Below are 21,294 nucleotides of genomic sequence, written 5' to 3' on the forward strand. Positions count from 1 at the left end.
ATCAAGGAAGCAGAAGTAATGAATATAACTAAATTGTGTTCAAATTTGTTTTGGCTTTGACAATGGTCTTGTTCTTTTATCATGGACAGGTCTGCCTAAGGTATTTTATAAATCTCACTTAGACATCTATGTGTTTAAAAAAAAACCAACATGACAGTGAAAATGAGATCAATTCTATTTTGAATTTTTCAAATGTAAAATTAGAGATCTAGGTCTACGAAAGTAAACATAATGAAGCAGTCATCTCCTATAAACACATAAACATTAAGGATATTTAAGGGAAGTATATTCTTTCTTTTTCTTAACGTTCCATCTTAGAATCAATACTGTGACTAGTTCTAAAGCAAAAAAGCAGTAAGGATTAGGCAATGGAGGTTAAGTGACTTGCCCTGCCTGGTTCACTTAGGAAGTGTTCAAGTCCATATTTGAACCCAGGACCTCTTATCTTTGGGCCTGGCTCTCAATCCACTGAGCCATCTAGTGGCCCCCAATATATTAATTTTCAATGACTCATCACCTCAACATTTATAAGCCAATAATGCTTTTACCTGTCCTGAAATTCCAAGTTTTCTTCCTTTATTTGGTCTTATGCTCCCAATAAGATTGCTGGTCCCTTCTGATACATCACTGAAAAAATTAAAGTGCTCTCCTGAAGTTCCAAATAATGCTTTCTGTGGATCTAGGCCCCTATAAGCAAGTCCATGAACATTATCTTTAGGAGTGAAGTCCACTGGAGTTACGTCTTTGGGTGCAAAAGTCACATTATCAGGCAGATAGTCATCATCATCATCATCCTTCAAAAAATATTTAAAGAAATAAGATGAATCAATATGTAGTAAACCTGAGATTATAGATGTAATCATTCTAAATAATTATAAATGCTTCTTTAAATTACTATATTAAATGTATGACAAATGACTAAATCAAGCTTCAACAACAGTAAACAGTAGGTATATACTATGATACAGGGTATTATGAAGATAAAACCATTAATATTGACCTAATTCATCCCGAATTTTATCTTATTAATAAAGATATCAACATACATATATCACTGTAAGATTTACAAAATATTGCCCTAATAGCCCTATGAGGCAAGTAATATAAGTATTCACACCCTGTAGATAAAGACACTGAATCTCTGAGGGGTTAAGTAACTTACCCTCATCACAAAGTCAATGTAGAACCAGGATTTGAAACCAGGTTTCACTAAGGCTCCAAATCTCACATTATTGCTACTAGACTATGCTACCTCTAGGACAGATTCTGTTCTTAAAGAGTTTCTATTCTTAATTTATTATACTAGATTGTAAACTGATCACATCTTTTGAGAATTTGGAATAACCATTTGAATGTTTAATTATTAGAATTTTGCTTTACATATTATTGCTTGAAATAACTTTATTAATTGATTGAAAATCTTTTTACATTCTAGACACATGGCTGTAATGGAATTGGCTGGTATCAGCCTAGAAGATCTTTCAGATCTCTTAACCCCCAACCTTCACTTGAAATTCTAATATTCTAGGATTTTAAAGTACTCAAGATTTTTAAGAACTAACACAAAAGGGCTCTGGGACTTGGGTTACAGTTAATAACTCAAGAAAAGGTACACATTCATCTAGCAGTGGTGTGCAGAATTGAATAAGAGGGCTATAGAGGCAAAACCAATTAGTATTCCAACTGTCAGGTGATCTAGGCACTGAGAGTGGAAAGGAAAAAGACAGATTTAATTGAGATTGTAAAGGAAGAATCAAGAGAACTTGGTGACTGGCTAGTTATGAAACAGGCAAAAGGAGTTGAAGATTACTCCAGGGTTTCAAACTGGGAGCCTAGGTAAATGTGATATTATGAATAGAAACAAAGTAGAAACAGTCAACTCAGCAGTTAGGAAGAGATGAAAGTTTAGTGTGCTTTTTAATGTTTTCGATGTTGAATTTGAAAATTCCAGAACATTTTGGTAAAAATATTCAAGTGTCAAAAACATAAGACTGAAATGTTCCTGATCTCATTTTTATACTCTTCTACAGTGATATCATCTATCTATACCCCAGGAACCTTGATGTAAAGTACTTATACCTTCTGTTCAGACCTCTGGTCCCAGCCCTAGTCTCATGTCTCCACCCACCTACTGGATATTTTCACATAGATGCCTAACTAGTACCTCAAACTCACCTCATATTCAAGTGAATTTATTTATATTCTACCTGTCTCCTCCTCCAAACCAGTTCTTCTTGACTTTCTTAATTCTCCTAGTCACCTGTGCTTGAAAACAGTTATCTTTGATCGCTTTCTTTTTTTTCAGAGTTGCCTCCCTTTCCTAACCAATCACTAAGACTTCTGTTATTTCTTTCAGAATTCTCTCAAATCTGCTATCAATCTAAATGAGACTCTCATTACTTCATACCAGACAGCTACAAGAGCATTCCTAATTAGACTATTGCAATATTGCTAGATTCTTTCCCCTTATTAATTTTGCATGGTGCTGCTCACTTAATCTTTCTGTATCATCATTTTAAATATATCACTATTCTGCTGAAGAAACCTTCAATGGCTCCATTCCCTATGGTATAAATTCCATACTCCTAAACCTGGTATTCAAAGTTCTTATAACATGTCTTTTTACTATCATACCTGAATGTCACCTAATTATTGCTTAACTCTCCCCAAATACCCATTGTTCATCCCCATCCCATGACTTTGTTCATGTTATTCTCTTTGCTTAAAAACCATGGCCCACCTCCAACTCTAATACTCACTGAAACTCTTTCTATCCTTCAAGACCCAGCTCAAATGCAGTATTATCTATACTTCTCCTGATCGCTCCAACCAGAAGTTGTACTTAACTCTCTCCCATATTCTACAGCATCTGGACTATATTAGACTGAAGGCATTTACCACATATACTGCTTTGTATGACAAACATATCTATTTGTATGTTTTCATCTTCCTTATTAGGCTATAAACTCCTTGACAACAAAGACTCTCTATGGTACATCTTTATAACCCTCAGAGGACAGCAGACAGCACAAAGGACTTAAAGGTGTATTGAATGCATGACTTTTAGAGAAAAAAACTCTTTCCTCTATTTTGGACACAAAGCAATGTATTTCTGGTCCTCAGCTATGATCCAAAAAGTTAAGATTGTTAGATAAGGTCACTTATAACTAATGTATCACTTGGACTTTGCAACTAATAGCAATATAATAATCAAGGACAATGCTGAGGACTTATGAAAAAGAATGCCATCCACCTCCAGAAAAAGAACTGTTGGAATAGAAATGCAGATGAAAACATAGGATTTATCACTTGTTTATTTGGGTATATGTTTTGGGGTTTTGGTTCTATAAGATTATTCACTTATAAAAATGAATACTATGAAAATATGTTTTATGTGAAAATACATGTATAACCCAGATTCAATTGCTTGTCAGCTCCAGGAGAGAGGTAGGGAAGAAGGGAAGGAAACAAGATAGATCACATAACTTTGGAAAACTTATGTGGAAATTTGTTATTAAAACTGAAAATAAAAATAAATAATGTATCACTATACAATAATTACAACAAGCAAATTTTGTGCATTTACTATATCTTTGTCAACTGATAAAAACAGATTTTTAAAGTGACTATTTTTATTTTTAAAAGAAACTCAATGCCAAGTGTCCCATTTTCATCTTGAAAAATACAATGAGAACAGAACATGAATTAACCTAAACGATACCTCTGATCCTTCAGAACCAGTAGGAGGTAAAGCGCAACCATAGATTTTTACTCCAGGAACTATAAAAGACATTTGAAAACAGTTAGTCACATATATAACATTAAAAGAGGTTGCCCGAATCATTCCCATAAGCACATCAAAAAAAAAAACAAACCTCATCACTGATATTCTTTCTAAAAGGCATATGATATACTTTGACCAACAATATAAGTACTGAGTATACACCTCAAGGAGATTAAACCTAGAAAGGCCTCATATATACTAAAAATTTTAAAGTAGCATTTTTGTGGAAACAAACAACTTGAAACAAAATAAATGTCCACTGACTGCAGAATAGGTAAAAAAAAAAACTAGGGCACATTGAAGTACTGAACTACAACTGATGCTTAAAAAATAATGATTCTATGCTATCTACATCAAGAGAAAGAACTGTGGGAGTAGAAATGCAGAAGAAAAACATATAATTTATCACTTGTTTATATGGGTATGTGATTTGGAGTTTTGGTTTTAAAAGATTGCTGTATTGCAAAAATGAATAACATGGAAATAGGTATCAAGTGATAACATTTGTATAACCCAGTGAAACTAGTTATCGGCTCTGGGAGGGGGGGAAGAGAAGAAGGAAGGGGGAGAAAATAAATCATTTAAACATGGAAAAATAGTTTAAAAAAATTAAAAATTAAAAACAAACAAAAAATAATGATTCTAAAGAACTCAGATGTAAAGACTTAAATAAACTGATACAGACTAAAGTAAGCAGAATCAAGGATCAATGACTGTAACAATGTAAATGGAAAAAAAATGAATGCCTTGTTATTATAATGATGACATTTCATATTGCAGATGAATTTTTTTTAAAATGCACCTCCTTTTCTTCAATGAAAAGATGGAAGATTATGGTTGTAAAATATTATATATATTGTCAGACATAATATATGTTTATTAGTTCTTCTGATTAGACTCTTTCCTTCTCACTTTTTTAATGTTACAAAGGATGGGTCACTAGGTAAAGGGAATAAATATATTTGGATTTGAATGGGGTGAAAACAAACTGCATCATTAAAAATAATATAAAATGTTCTAGCCGTGGGACCCTGGACAACTCACTTAACCCCAATTGCCTAGCCTTAATCCCTCTTCTGCCTTGAAACCAATACTTAGTATCAACTGTAAGAAAAAAGGTAAGGGTTTTAATAATAATAACAATGATAATGTAAAATGAACAATAATTGAAATTAAAATATCCATGTAGTTAACATATGATAATTCAAAAAAGAGAGGGAAAGGCAAATTCACAAAAATATTTATGACAGAAGTTTACTGGGCAGCAAACTGCCCTGTGGGTATCCACTGACTACAGAATAGCTGAACAAAATGTGGCATATGAACATAATAGAACATTATATTACCTTAAGAAACAACAAATATAAAAAAAAAAAAACTCGGGAGGGCCTGTATAAACTGATGCAAAGTAAAGTTAATAGAACCAAGAAAACCATCTACATAATAGCCACAATAATATAATGGAAAGCACTGAAAGACATGAGAACTCTGGCAAATGCAGAGCCCAATCTTGACTTCAGAAGTCTGACAGTATGCCCTCTCTCCAGCAGAAGGATAAATAAACTGATGAAAGGCCAGAATGAAGTACACATTTTCATAGACAGCCCTTGTATTGAGGTTTATTTTGCCAGAGAGTACTCTTTTGTTAAAAGGGAAGATAACATTGAGAAGTGAAAACAATGCAAAAACTTTCAATAAAATGCTTTTTTTTTTTAAATAAAGATACATAGTAAATGTAACAATTAACAGTATAAGGGGGAAAAGTTCATAGGTTATATAACTTGGGTAATGTGACTGATGAATTATAGATATTTCAATTGCTTGTTACTAGAACAAGAAGAAACAATTCATTTAGTTATCTAAACTTTATAGTTTACAAAGTAGATCCTTTAATACAGCCTAGGGAGACAGACAGTGAGGTAATTCAAGGATTATCACCATCTCTTTATAGATAAGGACACAAGCTCAGAAAAATTAAGTGATTTGTCCTGAGTTGCATGTCAAGTTAGTGTCAAGTGGGATTTGAAACCATCTCTCTTTTGACGCTGTCATTCATTGAGTGGTTAAGGCATGACTTTTGCCCTTGGAAAAATATCTAATCTAATTAAAGAAATAAAACTAAGACACATCAAACAATTAGAAAAAAGTAGGATTCTTCCTTCCTTTCATGTCAGAGGTGGGCTGGTAGGAGGGGGTAGAGGAACAACTATGTATGTTGTTAATTTTTAAAATTTTTTTTTATTTCTTATAAGGGAAGGTTTACTTAAAAGAGGAGAAAGGGGTTTTATATGAGTATGAATTTGATGTAAAACAAAAGCAGTACTTGTAGTAGGGAATGATGACTATGAAAAATTCAAAGAAACTTGGACAGATTTGCATAAAGTGTCACAAAGTACAAAAAAGCTGGACTAATAGAACAATATTTACAATGGCTATGGCAATGTAAAGCAAATGAAGACAACATAAATAGTATAAATCTCAGGTTAAACACAATAGACAACATTCAAATCAAATTATTAAAAGTACACATTCTTTCTGTAAACAAAAAACATCTGCATAAAGTAAAAAAATGGCATGTACCATAAGCTGCAATCATTCTTTTAGCCAGGATTTGTCTTATTGGGTTTAGGAAATATACTTTATTGGAGGTTAGTAATGGGATAGGGGAGATGCTTGCTATATCAAAGCAAAAGCAATTCTGAAGAGACAAATCATGCAGAGTGGAGTAGTCAAAAAAGATTTCACAGGGAAGTGGGACTTGAGCTAGCTTTTGAAGGATTTGACCAAGGAAAACTTTAAATTCTGGGTTAAAGACAGCATGCACAAAAAGCAGGTAGATCTAAATATAATCCATTTAAGAGAATAAGTTGATAAGTCTATTTTTAAAGGAGTGAGTTTGTGTTTAGTTGAAGTGGATAAGACGACTACATAGGTATGACCTGATTATGAAAGGTCTTTGATGTACAGCAGAGAAGTTTGTACTTGCTGTAAAAAGGGCTTTGAATCCTTGAGTATGGCAGTGACATTTAGAAAGCAATTTTTAGCGAGATAAATCTGGTTGCAGTGTTCAGGATGAGTTAATAGGGAGGATAGAAATTTGAGGTAGGAAAATCAACAAGGAGGCTGTTGTAGTAATAACTCTTGTGTACAGGATAAAATACTAGATTAGTCTGGTGGCAAAAGGAATGGAACGGGATAGATGAGAAACCACCTTTCCCATTTACTCAGTCTTAAAAACAGCACACAGCAGGGATTTACTAAATACTCAATGAACTGAATTCGTAATTCCTAGTTCTCCTTCCCACCACTTCCAGTCACCAAATCCTACCAATTGTTATGTTGAAAATGTCTTTCCATATTACTACAGTAAAATAAAAGCAGAAAAGTCAGGATAGAGAATTAAAATATTCCCCACTAAAATATAATTTAATAAAATTTTGTTAAATTTCTTGTGTATCTGAAGCTCTGGGTTAGAACCTAGGAATATAAAGATGAAATATGGCATAATCCTTTCCCTTGAGGAATTTCTAATCTAGCAGAGAATATGAAAGGTACAGATAATTAACTCTAATGAGAAACTGAATTAGGAAACAAAAAGCAGGGAAGCCAGGGTGTTCATAAAGGTAGAATTAGGGAAATTTAATCCTAAGGAAAGTGAGTTTTATAAAGTCCATAGCCATGTCAAATGCTAGATGGAAAATCAGAAGAAAAAAAGCAAAACTATTAAATGTGGAAGGAAAGTGGTCAATGGCAACTTTTAACAAAATAGTTTTAGTAGAATACTTAAGGTAGAAGCCAAATTATAGGGAATTAAGTGAATGAATAAATAGGAAATTGAGTTAATAGCTATAAAGCAAGTAAAATGAAGTAGAAAGACTAAATAATTTTTCAATATAAGGATATGAGAGCTGAACATTTGTGAAGATAGAAGTGAAAATATTCCATGGCAAAAGAAAGCATAAAGAGTGCTCACTTCAGCATCACATGTACTAAAAATGGAATAATACAGAGATTAGCATGGCCCCTATGCAAGGATAACATACAAATTTATAAAACATTCTATATTTTAAAAAAGAGATATTCTAGGAATCATAGAGGATAATTATAAGATTAATCCAGGAGAAACACTATTTGACAAAAACTGCTGGTAAAATTGGAGAATGATATGATAGAGTGTAGGAATAGATCAACATTTACACCATATGCTAACATAAAATCAACATGGGTTTAATCAACATGATTTAAATATAAAGGGTGAACCATAAACAAATTAGGGGAGCATGGAATAGTTTACCTGTCATATCCATGAATATGGGAAGAATTTAAGACCAAAGAAGAAATAGAAAGCATTATAAGAAAAAAATGGATAATTTTTATTATATTCAATTAAAAAGTTTATATACACACAAAACCAAAGTAATCAAGATTAGACAGAAGCAGTATGATAGGGAAAAATTTCTAGAGCAGGTATCTCTGATAAAGGTCTTATTTCTCAAATACATAGAGAACTAAGACAAATATATAAAAATATAAGTCATTCTCCCATTGATAAATGGTCAAAGGATACAAACAGGCAGTTTTTAGATGAAGAAATCAAAGCCATCTATAGTCACATGAAAAAATGACTATTAAAAAAATCACTGAATTATAGAAATACAAATTAAAACAACTCTAAGATATCACCTCACACCTATCAGATTGGTCAACATGACAAAAAGAGGAAAATGAAAAAAGATTCAAGGGAAAACGGGAGTTGGGATCTATTACAAGTAAGAGCATTAGTTTATAAAAAAAGAGAAAAATATTCATCCCCTGGAACTAGAGAATTTGACTAAGAAAATAAATGAGATAATGAGGCTGGAGGAAAAACTGAGGTGAAGAACAGGGATAATAAGGAGTTTGCGATGAATGGTCTCAATTGTTGTTCTCTGTAAAGGAGCCAAGAATAAGGGCATGAGAGAAACAAGAAATCAAAAACAAAAAAGAGCAGCTAGTGTAGGAAGTTTGATAGCAAGTCTGTCAATAAAAGATGAATTAAAGGGGCTGAGGAACTATACTGAGTGAAAGAAAGACTGACAGCATGAAATTCTAATGAGTCACTTCTACGTAGTTTTATCTTCCTTCAATGGCATTCTGAAGATGTGGGAGAGAAAGAGAGAGGGGCCCCCAAGGTGATCCAGGACTGAGGACTGTTTCATCAACGAATAAGGATGTGTGTTTGGAGAAATGGAGGGCCACCTTTAGAGTCAGTATGTGGCCATAATACAGTAAGGACTAGAAAGGGATAGAACCTCAACCTTATTAGTTACATCTCTAACTCCTCTGAAAGGTATTATTAGCTGATTGGAACACCCTAGAGGCTTGAACTTAACATTAAACATACACACCAGGTTTTTGCCTTCGTGGCTTTCTCTTTACTCGAGGACCAACTCCTTGTCCTTCTTTCCAACCCATTTTTCTTAACAATTCAAAACCAATGGATAATCTAAAAGGAAAATAAATACTACATGGTGACAAATATATAAATTCTGTAGACAAAATATAAAGACAGAAGTGCTACAATAAGAAGTAAATATTATTTGAAAATCTCTACTCACTTTGCTGGTGCTATGAGGTCATCTAGTAAAGTAGCTCCAGGAATAGGTGCAACAGCAGCAGCCAACTGTCTGGCCTTTTCTCTAATTCTATCTTTGGTTTTAGAAGCAAACTCATCTGTGGTTACAATTGCCTTAGGTGCGATCCCAAATTCACTAAGATCCTTAAAAAAAAACAACTCTGTTTTGGTATTGAACTAGAAACAGACGAGTTCTACAAAGTAATGAGGTTTTAAGATGAAATTTAAGGACTAAATATAATTTGAGATACAAAAACTCAATGAATACATACATCTAATAGAAACCACTTATTTATCTTTAAAATTCTTGAAAAAAGGAAGTATATTATTTTGAACTATGCAGAATGTAACCCAGAGTACACATTTAGTTAAGACTACCTAGCAATTACAGTTTTGTAAACTTACCTCTTCATCCATAAAATCTTCTGGACGAAGAACAGCTTTCTCTGCTCTGTTTTGCCTTGAAGATATAAAGGTAGAGGGTGTCCATCCTTGAAAAATAAAAGTTAAAATTTTTACCAAAAAAATTTATCTAAACTTAACAGCAAAAAAGAAATACTAATAATATGTAACTTACAATTATGCAGCAACTTTACAAAGAGCTTTCCTCATAAAATAAGTGTAGTAAACATTAGCCCCCATTTTCTAAGACAGAGAAATGAAGACCCAAAGAAGTTATGTGACTTACCCAAAGTCGCAGAATCATTAATGTTAAAGCCAGGAGTCAAACCCACATTTTTCACTCCTTCCCCTAGATCATCATCATGCCTCTTTAAATGAAGTCATTTCAAATATGATTTATAAACAAAGAGGAAAAGCAAAATAAGTTCCCTCTATAGATATACTTACCATTCAAACACATTTTTAAAACTATGGAAGTAGTTTAAAAAAAACTTAAAATAGAAGTTTAAAAAAAAAGACATGTTATATGATATTCACATAGCTGAAAATGTTGTATCCACAAGCAAAAAAGCCTTACCCTCTTTTGAGCCAACAGTATTGAAATATCCAGCAGAGAAACCTCCACTAAAGGCTCCATGAAACCGTTTGTATCGTCCTTTTTCATCTCTAACTGTCTGATCCTGAATGGGAAGTGGTTTCTTTGGTCTTTCACCTTTTAAGACACACACACACACACACACACACACACAGAAAGAAGGGAAAAGAAAAATAATTTAAAGAAAATGTTTCTTCTCAAAACAAAATAAGCCTAAATTTATTCCATGCTTTCAGAAGATAATAATATACCAAAAGTAACAAGTTACCTCTCCTACAATTCTTTGGAATTCATTTCCTCAAACTTCTCTACTGGAAAAGATTTATATACACACACATATATATCCTACAAATTAGAGAATTTATGTTCTAGAAAAGTTAAATATCAATCAAAAAACATTAAGTACATACCATGCAATGTTCTAGGCTCTGGGAACATAAATAATAAAATAAAACAAATCCTAATTCCAATTAAGTTTATTATATAAACTTGTAAGTTTATTATATAGGAAGAAAAACTCCAGAAAACCAAATTGCCATCTTTTGGTGAAGAAAGGGTAAAGATGATGGACGTGCTCATAACATGTTCCATTTTATCATTGTATTTATTTTACAGTACTAGTATTTTCAGCTTTGCAGCACTTTTGTAACTCTCCAATTATCTCATCACCTCCCTGCTACTGCTCCATTTTTTAGATCACAATGACATCCTTTTGTTCTTGAAGACCTAATGAGTCCAGGCACTGTGGGTAGTCTTTAGGCTCTTTTCTTTCACTTTTGTTCAAAGTACACAGAATATCCAAAAGAAGTAGACTAAAGTCGCACAACTGGCAGGGACTATCTAACATAAAATCATAGACTGACATATGGAAGGGACTTTAAAGACTATCAAGTATAACCCCCTTATTTAACTGCTGAGTAACCTCAGGCATCACACAGCTCTTAAGTATCTGAAGCTAAAGTTGAACTCTGGTCTCCCTGTCTCCAAGTCCAATGTCCCATTTACTATGCTACAACACTGCCTCTCTACATATAATAGCCAAATCTGAAGTTAAGCAGTTTTCAATGCTGCAAAATAAATCAATCCCTTTTTTATCGATTCCAGAAGTTCAAAATTCTCCATGTGAGTTTGCTTAAAATAAGAATTGTCTTTAAAGATTAGGGTCCTGGTAACACTATCCAAAAACCAATCTTGTTAGGTACAAAAAAAGTTCGCCATTGTGGAATGGTATTTAGGTAAAAGATTCTTTAGTTACAAAAATTCAAAAAATAAAGAGTAACTTTTAAAAAGCCTTTAGATAGTGGTAGAGAAAGAAGACAAAGATACTAAGAATTCCACAGTTCCAAACTATTTAGAAACATTAACATAACTGCTCATATTCTAAATGTCAACTCTCTCTGTCCAATAACCAAAGAATATATTTTTGGAAGAAATTACTATTAATTTTTTTGAGATAAATGAAACCAGAAAATAAAAGAAAGTTGCAGTCAAAGAACAGGTTCCCTTTGGAGAGGCAAAAAAGTCAGTGGACTTGATTACATGGTTTTAGCTCTAAGGCAAAAAGAAAAGGGATTTCTTAGGTTATTTGGGTCATCTGGCATTGCAACACTTATAAGTCTAAGTAAAAATGCCACCATTCAGATAACTGCAGTTTTATAGCAATGTTTGTTATAGGAGATGGAATAGTGGAGATAGTCTACAAGGAAACTGATCAGATACCCAAATCAAGTCAACACAGACTTTAATACTCAGTAATTTCAATTCAAAGTTGAGCACAAGATGGGGAAAGATGGAGAAAACTATGTTGAAAACATGATTCGGGATTAGAAATTAAAGAAGTCAAATGCTAGTATCCCCTAAATACCTTCTTCAAGAAAACAGAAAGGAAGCACTAGACAAGGTAAACATGAAATAATATTATCTCCCAAAAGCAAACTGATTATATTTTGACAGAAAACTAGTTTCTGAAAGAGGAGTCATCCCTGAATCAGCTGTCAGTGGTACAAAAAGAAAGTTTTTAGAGAAAAATACAAAATGAATATCAAATAAGATACAGTACTGAACTTATAGTCAAGAAGGCCTGGCCTGAGTTCAAATTCTATCTCAGACACTTAATTCTGTTTCCCATGGGCAAATCAATCAACCTCTTTCAGTTTCCTGATCTGAAAAATTAATCTAATGAGGGTTCCTATTTTACAGGATTTTTGTGAAGATCAAAGGAGATAGCATATGTAAAGCACTTTATAAACTTGAAGTGCTATATGAATGCTAGGTATGAATATTAAATAGAAAAAGTTCAGTCATTTCAGTCATGTCTAACTTTATGATTTCATTTGAGGTTTCTTTAGCAAAGATAATAGAGTAGATTACAATTTCCTTCTCCAGCTCATTTTACATATGAGGAAACTGAAGCAAACAGGATTATGTGACTTGTCCTGGGTTACATAACTAGAAAGTTTCTGAGGCCATATTTGAACTCAAGTCTTCCTGACTCCAGGCCTGGCACTCTACCCACTGAACCACCTAGCTTTTGTTTTGGAAAACAAAAGAAAAGAGAAAGTCTAAAAGGAAAGGTAATGAATGTTAGTGCTCCCTCCTATCCCTATGATGACAGTTTAGCAATTGCCTCTAGGTTTAAGATTAATTCTTACCAGTAGATGTTTATCAAAGTTTAGTTGCTTCATCTAGCTGTGTTCATCTAACCTGTCCCTAAAACTTCAAAGCTGGGAATAAAAATAGTTATCTTTCTGGCATATTATTACTTTATGTAATGCTTCTAGTACTTTTAAACATCAAAGTGTTTGGAAAATACTAATTAATCTTCAAACTTCTGAAGCAATTAAGTCATATGACCGTTTCTAGTCCAGAAAGGAACTAAGACTACAAATATGTTTCCCAAGTTAATATCAAGGATAGGACCAAAAAGTCCCATTTCCTATAAGATTTTCCCAGTCACACATGAAAGAAAGGATAAGAAGCATATAAAGCAAATACTTCAGTTGCTTACGTCACCTTCCATACTTGATGAACAAGCAAATTAGGGCCTATAAATAAAAAAGATTACATGAGCACTTAAATATATTAAAGTACAATAATGTTACTCTTCATGTTCCAAATGCCCTGCTCTCTGCCTATTCAAGTTTTATATAACTTTAATCTAATCTAATCACATAAACATTATTTATTAAGTGCTTATAATGTCTAATACACTGAGGTATGTGCTGGGAGTAGAAAGATAAACCTAAAAACAATCTCTCCTTTAAGTGGCTTACTTTTAACTGAGAGGATATGATATTTACAAAGCAAATACAAGACAGGAAGGACCAACAACTAGAAGAACCAGAAAAGGATTCCCATTTTTCATGTGATAGAAACTGAGCTAAGTCTTAAAGGGAGTTAAGGATTTTCAGAGGCAGAAATAAAGAGAAAAATGTACTCCAGGCAGAACAAATACAAAAGCATGAAAACTAGGGATGGAAGGCCAAGTTGGGGGAAGAACAAGTAGACCTATTTGGTCAGAACATCGAGTGTAAAGAGAAGTAATATAAAATAAATCTTGAAAGGAAGGCTTGAGCCATTTTAAATAACCAAGCTAAAGAGTTTGTTTTATCCTAGAGGCAATATAGAACTAAAAAAGATTCTTCAGAAGGGTAGTTATTTTAGAAAGATTATTTTGGCAACAATGTTAGATTGGAGAGGAGACCAGAAACATGGACCAATTAGGAGACAATTTCAACAATACAAGCAAGAGGTGATAGGGACCTAACTAGAATGGTGGCCACATGAGCTAAGAGAGATGTTGAAGAAGTAGAATGGCCAAGAGTTAGTTATTAATTAAATATGGATCAAATGGGAGAGCAATGAGTTGAGTGATATCAAGGATTTGAACCTGGGTGACTAGAAGTAGGGTGGTGACCTAAAAAGAAATGAGGAAATTTTGAGAAAAGTTGAGGATAGATGGAAAGATAGTGAATTCTGGACATGCTGAGTTTAACAAGGTACCTATAAGATTAACTGGGTAGACTACCCACCAAGCTTTAGTGACTTGGCTCTAAAGGTGAGAAAAGACAAGATAGTTAGATATGTAGATTTGGAAGTCATGTGCATATCAAGATAATACTGAACCCAGAGGGAAGATGCCTTTCCAGATTACTCTACTTCATAATTATTTGTTTCTGTTCCTAAGAGAAGTTACCTCATAGCATTTTTGTGTATATTTTTGACATCTAAAACTAGGATTTTATGTCCTTCTACACTAGACTGTAAACATTTTGAATGTATATTACAACCTTATCAAATATTCTTTGTTTCATACACAATGCATGGGACAATACTGGTTACATAAGACACACTACTTGTTAAAATAAATCATAAAAATAAAAACCCTCCTCCCAAAAAAAACAACCACCATTAATTGAATACTGAACTGTACCCTTAAATAAAACTTGAGAACTGCAAATTTTTTATTTCTTATTTCTTATTCAATGGTAAACTTCACAGGTTTCATACCAGAATAAAAAAAAAGATATAATAGGCTGTCTTCATAAAGAGAAACTATGATTTAGATAGCAGTAGTGTGAACAAAAGCAAACAATAAACTTAAACATGCAATTCACTTTTGTTTTGCTTCTTAAACCCTTTCTCTCTGCCTTAGAATTGATACTGACTGAGTTTTGGTTCCAAGGCAGAAGACTGATAAGGGCTAGGCAAATGGAATTAAATGACTTGCCCAGGGTCACACTGATAGAAGTGTCTGAAGTCACATTTGAACCAAGAGGACCTCCCAACTCCAGGCCTGGCTCTCAATCCCCTGAGCAACTTGGCTGCTTCTTATACAATTCAGTTTGGAGACAACCTGAATTCATTTACTCTAAAAGTTTAAAAATTTTTTTTCTCAAGTATTTATCATGTTTCATCTGTTCTCAGTCACTGAGAGACTACCACTAACTAATCTGTTGTTTCCCTCATTAGGCTATGAGCTACTTGAGAGCAAGGAATGTCTTTCTTTTTGGTTTGTTTGTTTGTTTTGCCTTTTTTTGTATCCTCAGCATTTAGCACAGTGCCTGACACACAGTAAGCACTAGATACATGTAAGGGGGAGAAGGAAGAAAGAAAGGAAGAGGAGGAGAAAGCAGAAGAGAAAATTCATTCTAGGTACAATAAACACAAAAGCACGAGATGGAAGGTCAAGTTAGGGGAAGAATAAGTTGGCCAAAATATTGAGCGTGAATTAATGTAAAATGAAAAATAACTACTATTAGCACTGCCTATTGAACTTTCCCCCTATCCCAGCCCCCAGGATATAGGTGAGATCTTACCATTGAGTAAGAAATTAAAATTTTGGAGTTCACCATTTTATTCAAGTGTGCAGTTCAGTATTCAGTTAATACTATACTTGGTTGGATTTGTTTCTTGGGGGTTTTTGGTTTGTTTTATGATTTAGTTCAATAAGTAGCATGTATTATATGACCAATTGTTCACCTGTTTTTTGTTTGTTTTTTAAACCCTTACATTCTGGCTTAGAATCAGTACTAGGTATTAGTTCCAAGACAGAAGAGTTGTAAAGGTTAAATAATGGAAGTTAAATGACTTGCCCAGGGTCACACAGTTAGGAACTGTCTGATACCAGATTTTAACCCAGGACCTCCCATCTCTAGGTCTGGCTCTCAATCCACAGAGCAAACTAGCTGCCCAATGTTCATCTGTTTTTAAAAAGGACCAAAGACATCAAAGAGTAATGTCTTCACTTAGATATGAATTGGATTCAAGTGAGACAGTTACCCAAAGTCCTCAGCCTCATATTCCTCCAGTGGTGGAAATCCAATGGCAAGACAAGTCAAGTTTATTGGAGATGGCCTAGGATGCAGTGGATGACCTTAGCATCTTCCATGTCTGACAAGGCTCTATGTGACCTAGAGTACCTGCTTTAGCCATCTTCGTGACTTGGTGGAACAAATAGTTCTCATCCAACCATTCCACTGGGGGAAGTTTTCATAATGCTTGGGGTAGACGTTCTCCTTATCTCACCAATAGTTTGAGAACTATCAGTTATCCTCAATCTAGTTTAGCCCATCAGAAACCATTATACCAAGGTGTGGCCAATGTGCACACTACAGCTCCATGGGGCACCAGAGGAGAACTGGATGAAAGGTGGCTATCAAAAGTAAGTGAGCAGCCCCTTGAATAGGGTTGGCAAGCCCTCACACTAGAAGTGTGAGTCCTTCCTGAACACCTCCCATACCTTTATGTGACCAGTACAGCCCTATGCACTACATAGGGAACAAGAATATCTGATAAGGTTGATAACATTTTCAAATAGTCTACAATCTAGTAGTAGTAGCTGCAGTAATAGTGGTAGCAGTACTAGACACTAGTAGGACTAGTACCAGTAGTAGTCTCAATTAATAAATGCTTGTGTCTCATCTCTGTTGGGATAGAAACTCCAGGGCCTGTCAACTATATTTTTGTTGTTCAGTCATTTCTATGTCTGACTGTGATTCTATTTAGGGTTTTCTTGGCAAAGATACTGGAGTGATTTGCCATTTCCTTCTCCAGATTATTTTACAAATGAGGAAACTAAGGCAAACAGGATTAAGTGATTTGTCCAGTCACACAACTAGGAAGTGTCTGAGGCCAGATTACCCAATCTATCCCCTGCACCACTGTCTAATCTATATACTTAGTATTAATCTGCAGACCTCTATCACAGAATAGCAGCTGGAGTATCAGGAATGTTAGTGCTGTTAATTTCCCGGATCAATCTATCTATGTCTAATCCAAATAAGTCCTCGTAGAAATAGAAGGCTGAGGCAGATGAGAGGATAAGTAATTGGTCAGGAAACTAAATATTTCTTATTGCAATTTTAAAATTCAGAGTCCCAAATAAACAATGCCATAAACGGAATGTGCCACTGCATGCAGCTTTAGGCTGTTAAAAGTAAAAACTGTACTCACTAAGACTAAAGGCAGCTTTCCCCAAGGGAATTAAACAAAAATACAAAAAAACCAAAAAACCTTGGAATCCAGTCTTCCGACCTAGGAGTCCATCCATTTGTACAAACTTAAAACTCAAACGCAACGGGGGCCAGGCCTGCCTGAGATAAAAGAACTATAGGCTCACCCTGATCCAAAAAGGTGTATGTTCACAACCTCACACGCCGCCTTTATGAGCGACCCCCCCCGCCCTTCGCCAGGGGTCGCAGGACTTCCGGGGGACACTACGCGCCCTTTATCCCCTCCCTCTCTCATTCTCGTTCTCGTTCTTTCGCTCGCCTAGTCTCACTCCCGCCCAGGACCCCAAAAGAGAAGGGGCCTAAACCCTACTCCTCGCCCCTTTTCCACTGACGAAACTGTGCCCCACTCCATCCTAGATACCTTCTTCCAGGGGCTCAAGGCCGGTCCCGTAGGTGACTAGATCATCTTCGCTGTCACTGCCGCGGGCCGCCATCTTGCTCACTCGGACTCCGCCCCGCCACCCCACCTACGGTAGCCTCTGAGGTCCAAAACTCTCACTTTTCTTACCGTTTTTCTCTTTTCTCAGTTTACTAGGTTAGTTGTCTTTATTAGAAGCAGCTTCAAAGTAATCACGTACTACGCTCCCTGGGAGCCTTGTTACCACGGCAGAGGAGCTCCAGTTGAGTCGAGAATCTTCAGTTGCAGAACATAGGTTTTGTGTTTGCGTCATTTTGAAGATCTTTTGAGAAGCCAAAGTTGACCAACTGGGTCTCACTCTTTTAGTCTCCAAAATTGGCATGGTGCAAGAGACTGAGTTATTGACCTGAGTTCTAGTTCTAGTTCTTCCACAGGACTAGCTTTGTGACTTTGGGGCAAATACTCTTCCAACCAACAAGCATTTATTGAGTACTTATTAGATACCAGTTAATTTCCGTTTATTAATGCTAATAGAACAAATTGTTCCCATTCTCATTCCACTAAGGTATGTTTTCAGGGGCTGGGCTAGGTATTTCTCAACTCACTGATGGGTTTGAGGCTTGTCTGTTACCCTCAACCCACTTTAACCTATCTACAGGTATGGTCTGCGGAGGTGTGACCAATGAGCATGCTACAGCTTCTTGGAACCACAGGTGAAAGTTGAGTGGCAGGTACACCCCAAAGGAGGAAAGTACCCCTGAAAGGGGCTCAACAGACCCTTGAACCAGAAGTGCTAGCCTTCCTCAAACATACCATAGAGTGAGTGTACTAGAATCAACTTTAGAAGAGCCAAATGTTAAATTTTTAAGGTAAGCTTTTACAACTGAGAAATAGATAAACACTAGAAATCAGGGTTTAATTTATTGTTTTGTGAATTATCTAGACAAAAAAATGAAGGAAACAATGTTAATAATACAGATTAGACTTTAAAGTCATGCATAATTACCCATAAGCATAGCTAGTTGTTAAACATTTACCAACACACCCCTGCATATCTTTCAAGCCTCATTGAAAATTACTTTTCCCCAACATACACATGTGCACACACACACATGTCTGAAATGTACTCCTTCATTATCTCCTTTCTATAAAGACTCATCTCAAGCGCCACATTATATCATTAAACCTTTCCTGATCCTCCCAACTGCTAATGTTCTCCTCTACCTTGGATTTAACTACTTTGAAATTATTGTATTGATTCTTTTTATATTTACTTTGTATGTACTTATATATTTACTTGTTTCCCATGTTAGAAAGTAATCCTTGAACAATTCTGGACTCATGCCAAAGAATGCTCTCCACCCCCAGAGAAAGAATTGTTGGAGTCAGAATGTAGATGAAAGCATGTGATTTTTCACTTGTTTGCTTGGGTTTGTGTTTGGGGGTTTTGGTTTTATAGGATTACTCATTTACAAAAGTGAACAATATGGAAATATGTTTTACATGATAATACATGTATAACCCAGATTGAATTGCCTACCAGCACCCAAAGGGGAAAGGGGTGGGAAGAAGGAAGATAAGTTCAATCATATAACTTAAGGAAACTTGTGAGGGCACCTGAGTAGCTCAGTGTATTAAGAACCAGGCCTAGAGAAGGGAGATCCTAGGTTCAAATGTGGCCTCAAACACTTTCTAGCTGTGTGACCTTGGGCAAGTCATTAACTCCCATTGCCTAGCCCTTACCATTGTTCTGCCTTACAACCAATACATAGTATTGATTCTAAAATGGAAGGTAAGAATTTTTTAAAGAAAAGAAAAGAAAGCTTTTGTGGACATTTATTAAAACATAATTGATAATAAATAAATTAAGAAATTAAGAAAAAAAAGAAAGTAACCCTGGAGGGGCAGCTAAGTAGCACAATGGAGAGAGCTCTAGGCCTAGAGCCAGGAGTACTTGACTTCAAATGTGACCTCAGATACTTCTTAGCTTTGTGATCCTGGACAAGTTGTTTGATCTCAATTGCCAAGGCCTTGCTGCTCTTCTATCTTTGAATTGAAGGTAAGGATTTACTAAAAATAAATAAATAAATAAATAATCCTTGGAGGTAAGAATTCTTTCATTGCTTTTTTTTTATTTGTATTCCTATGTCCTAGTCTAGTGGAGCACAAAGAGGAGACAGTGAAAAAAAAAAATATATATATATATAGTAGTCTCTCGGTGATAGAGAATGACTATCGTCTTTGTGCAGTTTCATCTACGGTGTACCCTCATGTGGCTTTGAAGTCCAAAGGCTGAGGTGCAGAGTTTGTGGCACATGGGGCATGGGACGCCAATTGTTACGGGAGGTGCAGTTGTGGCCTGGTGTCGGTGTTCACGCGCAGCGGCAAGACGTCAACGTCGCTCATCTTCAAAGGTGGTGGCAGCATGGTTAATGTGGGTTCACCAGCTGCTTCTGACAGAGACAGCGAGTTCTAGTTGCTTTGGTGTAATACCAGCCCACTTCAAGTTGGACTTTAGCTGATCCTTGAATCTTTTCTTTGGTCGGCCTTGTTTCCGGAGTCCAGCTGACAGTTCACCATAGAATACCTGTCTTGGTATTCGCTGTGGGTCCATGTGGATGATGTGTCCAGACCATCGTAGCTGGGTTTTGAGGACCATGACTTCGATGCTGCTGGAGTTGGCTCTGTCGAGGACTTCCTGGTTGGTGATTCGGTCCTGCCATTGGATCCTCATGATTGACTGGAGGGAGCATTGGTGGAATTGCTCCAGCTGTTCCATGTGCTTCCGGTACAGTGTCCATGTCTCACAGCAAGCTGAGGACCACTGCGTTATACACTTTGAGCTTCGTCACAGTGCTTACACCTCTGTGTTGGAGGACTTTGCAGCGCAGCCGCCCTAGTGCCTGGCTGGCCTTTTGGATCCTGGCATTAATCTCGTGGTCTAGGGACCCGTCGTTGGCGATGGTGCTGCCCAGGTACTTGAAAGTGTTGACGTTAGAAAGCTGCGTGCCATCGATTGTAATGCCTCCCTGTGTTGGCCTCCCTGGTGCAGGTTGGAACAGCACCTCTGTTTTGCTGAGGCTGATAGTCAGGCCAAACAGTTTTGTTGCGGTGGAGAACCTGTCCACTGTAAAGATTAAAATTTAGGGGAGATGGGGAGACTGAGGCAGGTAGAAATTAGTTTCTCTCTGCAAGGAATATATATTTTTTAGAGGTTTATTAAAGTTAAAGATTAAGAATATACAAGTAAGAAACATGTGCCTAGGCCAGAGGCCTAGACAAAATAACCTCACATCATGGAAGAGACGCCTCTGCTCCAAAAACGGAAGTCCAAAAGCCGAGCCCTTCAAAAGCCTTTGTTTAAATATCTTCTCGATCTCGGCCCAGGTGAGATTACAAGGCATTCTGGGGAAGTGGAGCAAAGGCTCATGGGGATTGTAGTCCTGTATTCGAGTCTATTTTTCACATTCCCCCGTGTGATCATTTGCAAAAAAATTAATTTTTTTCCAAAGGATCATGAAAACAAAA

The 21,294-nt window shown here is 35.7% G+C and overlaps 2 protein-coding genes and 1 non-coding gene across 4 annotated transcripts in view; 2 read left to right on the top strand and 1 right to left on the bottom strand.

Annotated features, from left to right (window-relative positions):
* The window catches only part of GPATCH1 (G-patch domain containing 1), a 59,020-nt gene extending 41,135 nt beyond the window's left edge, over nucleotides 1-17,885 (bottom strand). For both annotated transcript variants that reach the window (XM_001362467.4, XM_056812203.1), the window contains exons 1-7: nucleotides 17,770-17,885; nucleotides 10,378-10,512; nucleotides 9,804-9,889; nucleotides 9,382-9,542; nucleotides 9,172-9,269; nucleotides 3,722-3,780; nucleotides 549-794 (exon numbers count right to left, since the gene is read on the bottom strand). In XM_001362467.4, coding sequence (XP_001362504.2) covers nucleotides 549-794; nucleotides 3,722-3,780; nucleotides 9,172-9,269; nucleotides 9,382-9,542; nucleotides 9,804-9,889; nucleotides 10,378-10,512; nucleotides 17,770-17,842 — 858 coding nt within the window. In that variant the 5' untranslated portion in view covers nucleotides 17,843-17,885. The remainder of the gene's footprint in view (nucleotides 1-548; nucleotides 795-3,721; nucleotides 3,781-9,171; nucleotides 9,270-9,381; nucleotides 9,543-9,803; nucleotides 9,890-10,377; nucleotides 10,513-17,769) is intronic.
* On the top strand, nucleotides 7,750-7,853 carry LOC130456627 (U6 spliceosomal RNA). The gene has a single exon (XR_008915696.1). It is a non-coding gene; the product is annotated as a U6 spliceosomal RNA (small nuclear RNA).
* Nucleotides 17,886-17,925: 40 nt separating the features above from the next.
* Nucleotides 17,926-21,294, top strand: part of RHPN2 (rhophilin Rho GTPase binding protein 2) — a 113,871-nt gene continuing 110,502 nt past the window's right edge. Inside the window, exons 1-2 of the mRNA XM_016433452.2 lie at nucleotides 17,926-18,331; nucleotides 18,425-18,635. The gene's annotated coding sequence lies outside the window, so the exon portion shown is untranslated. The remainder of the gene's footprint in view (nucleotides 18,332-18,424; nucleotides 18,636-21,294) is intronic.

Source organism: Monodelphis domestica, chromosome 1 (assembly GCF_027887165.1).
Source record: "Monodelphis domestica isolate mMonDom1 chromosome 1, mMonDom1.pri, whole genome shotgun sequence".
Classification (NCBI taxonomy): Eukaryota; Metazoa; Chordata; class Mammalia; order Didelphimorphia; family Didelphidae; genus Monodelphis; species Monodelphis domestica.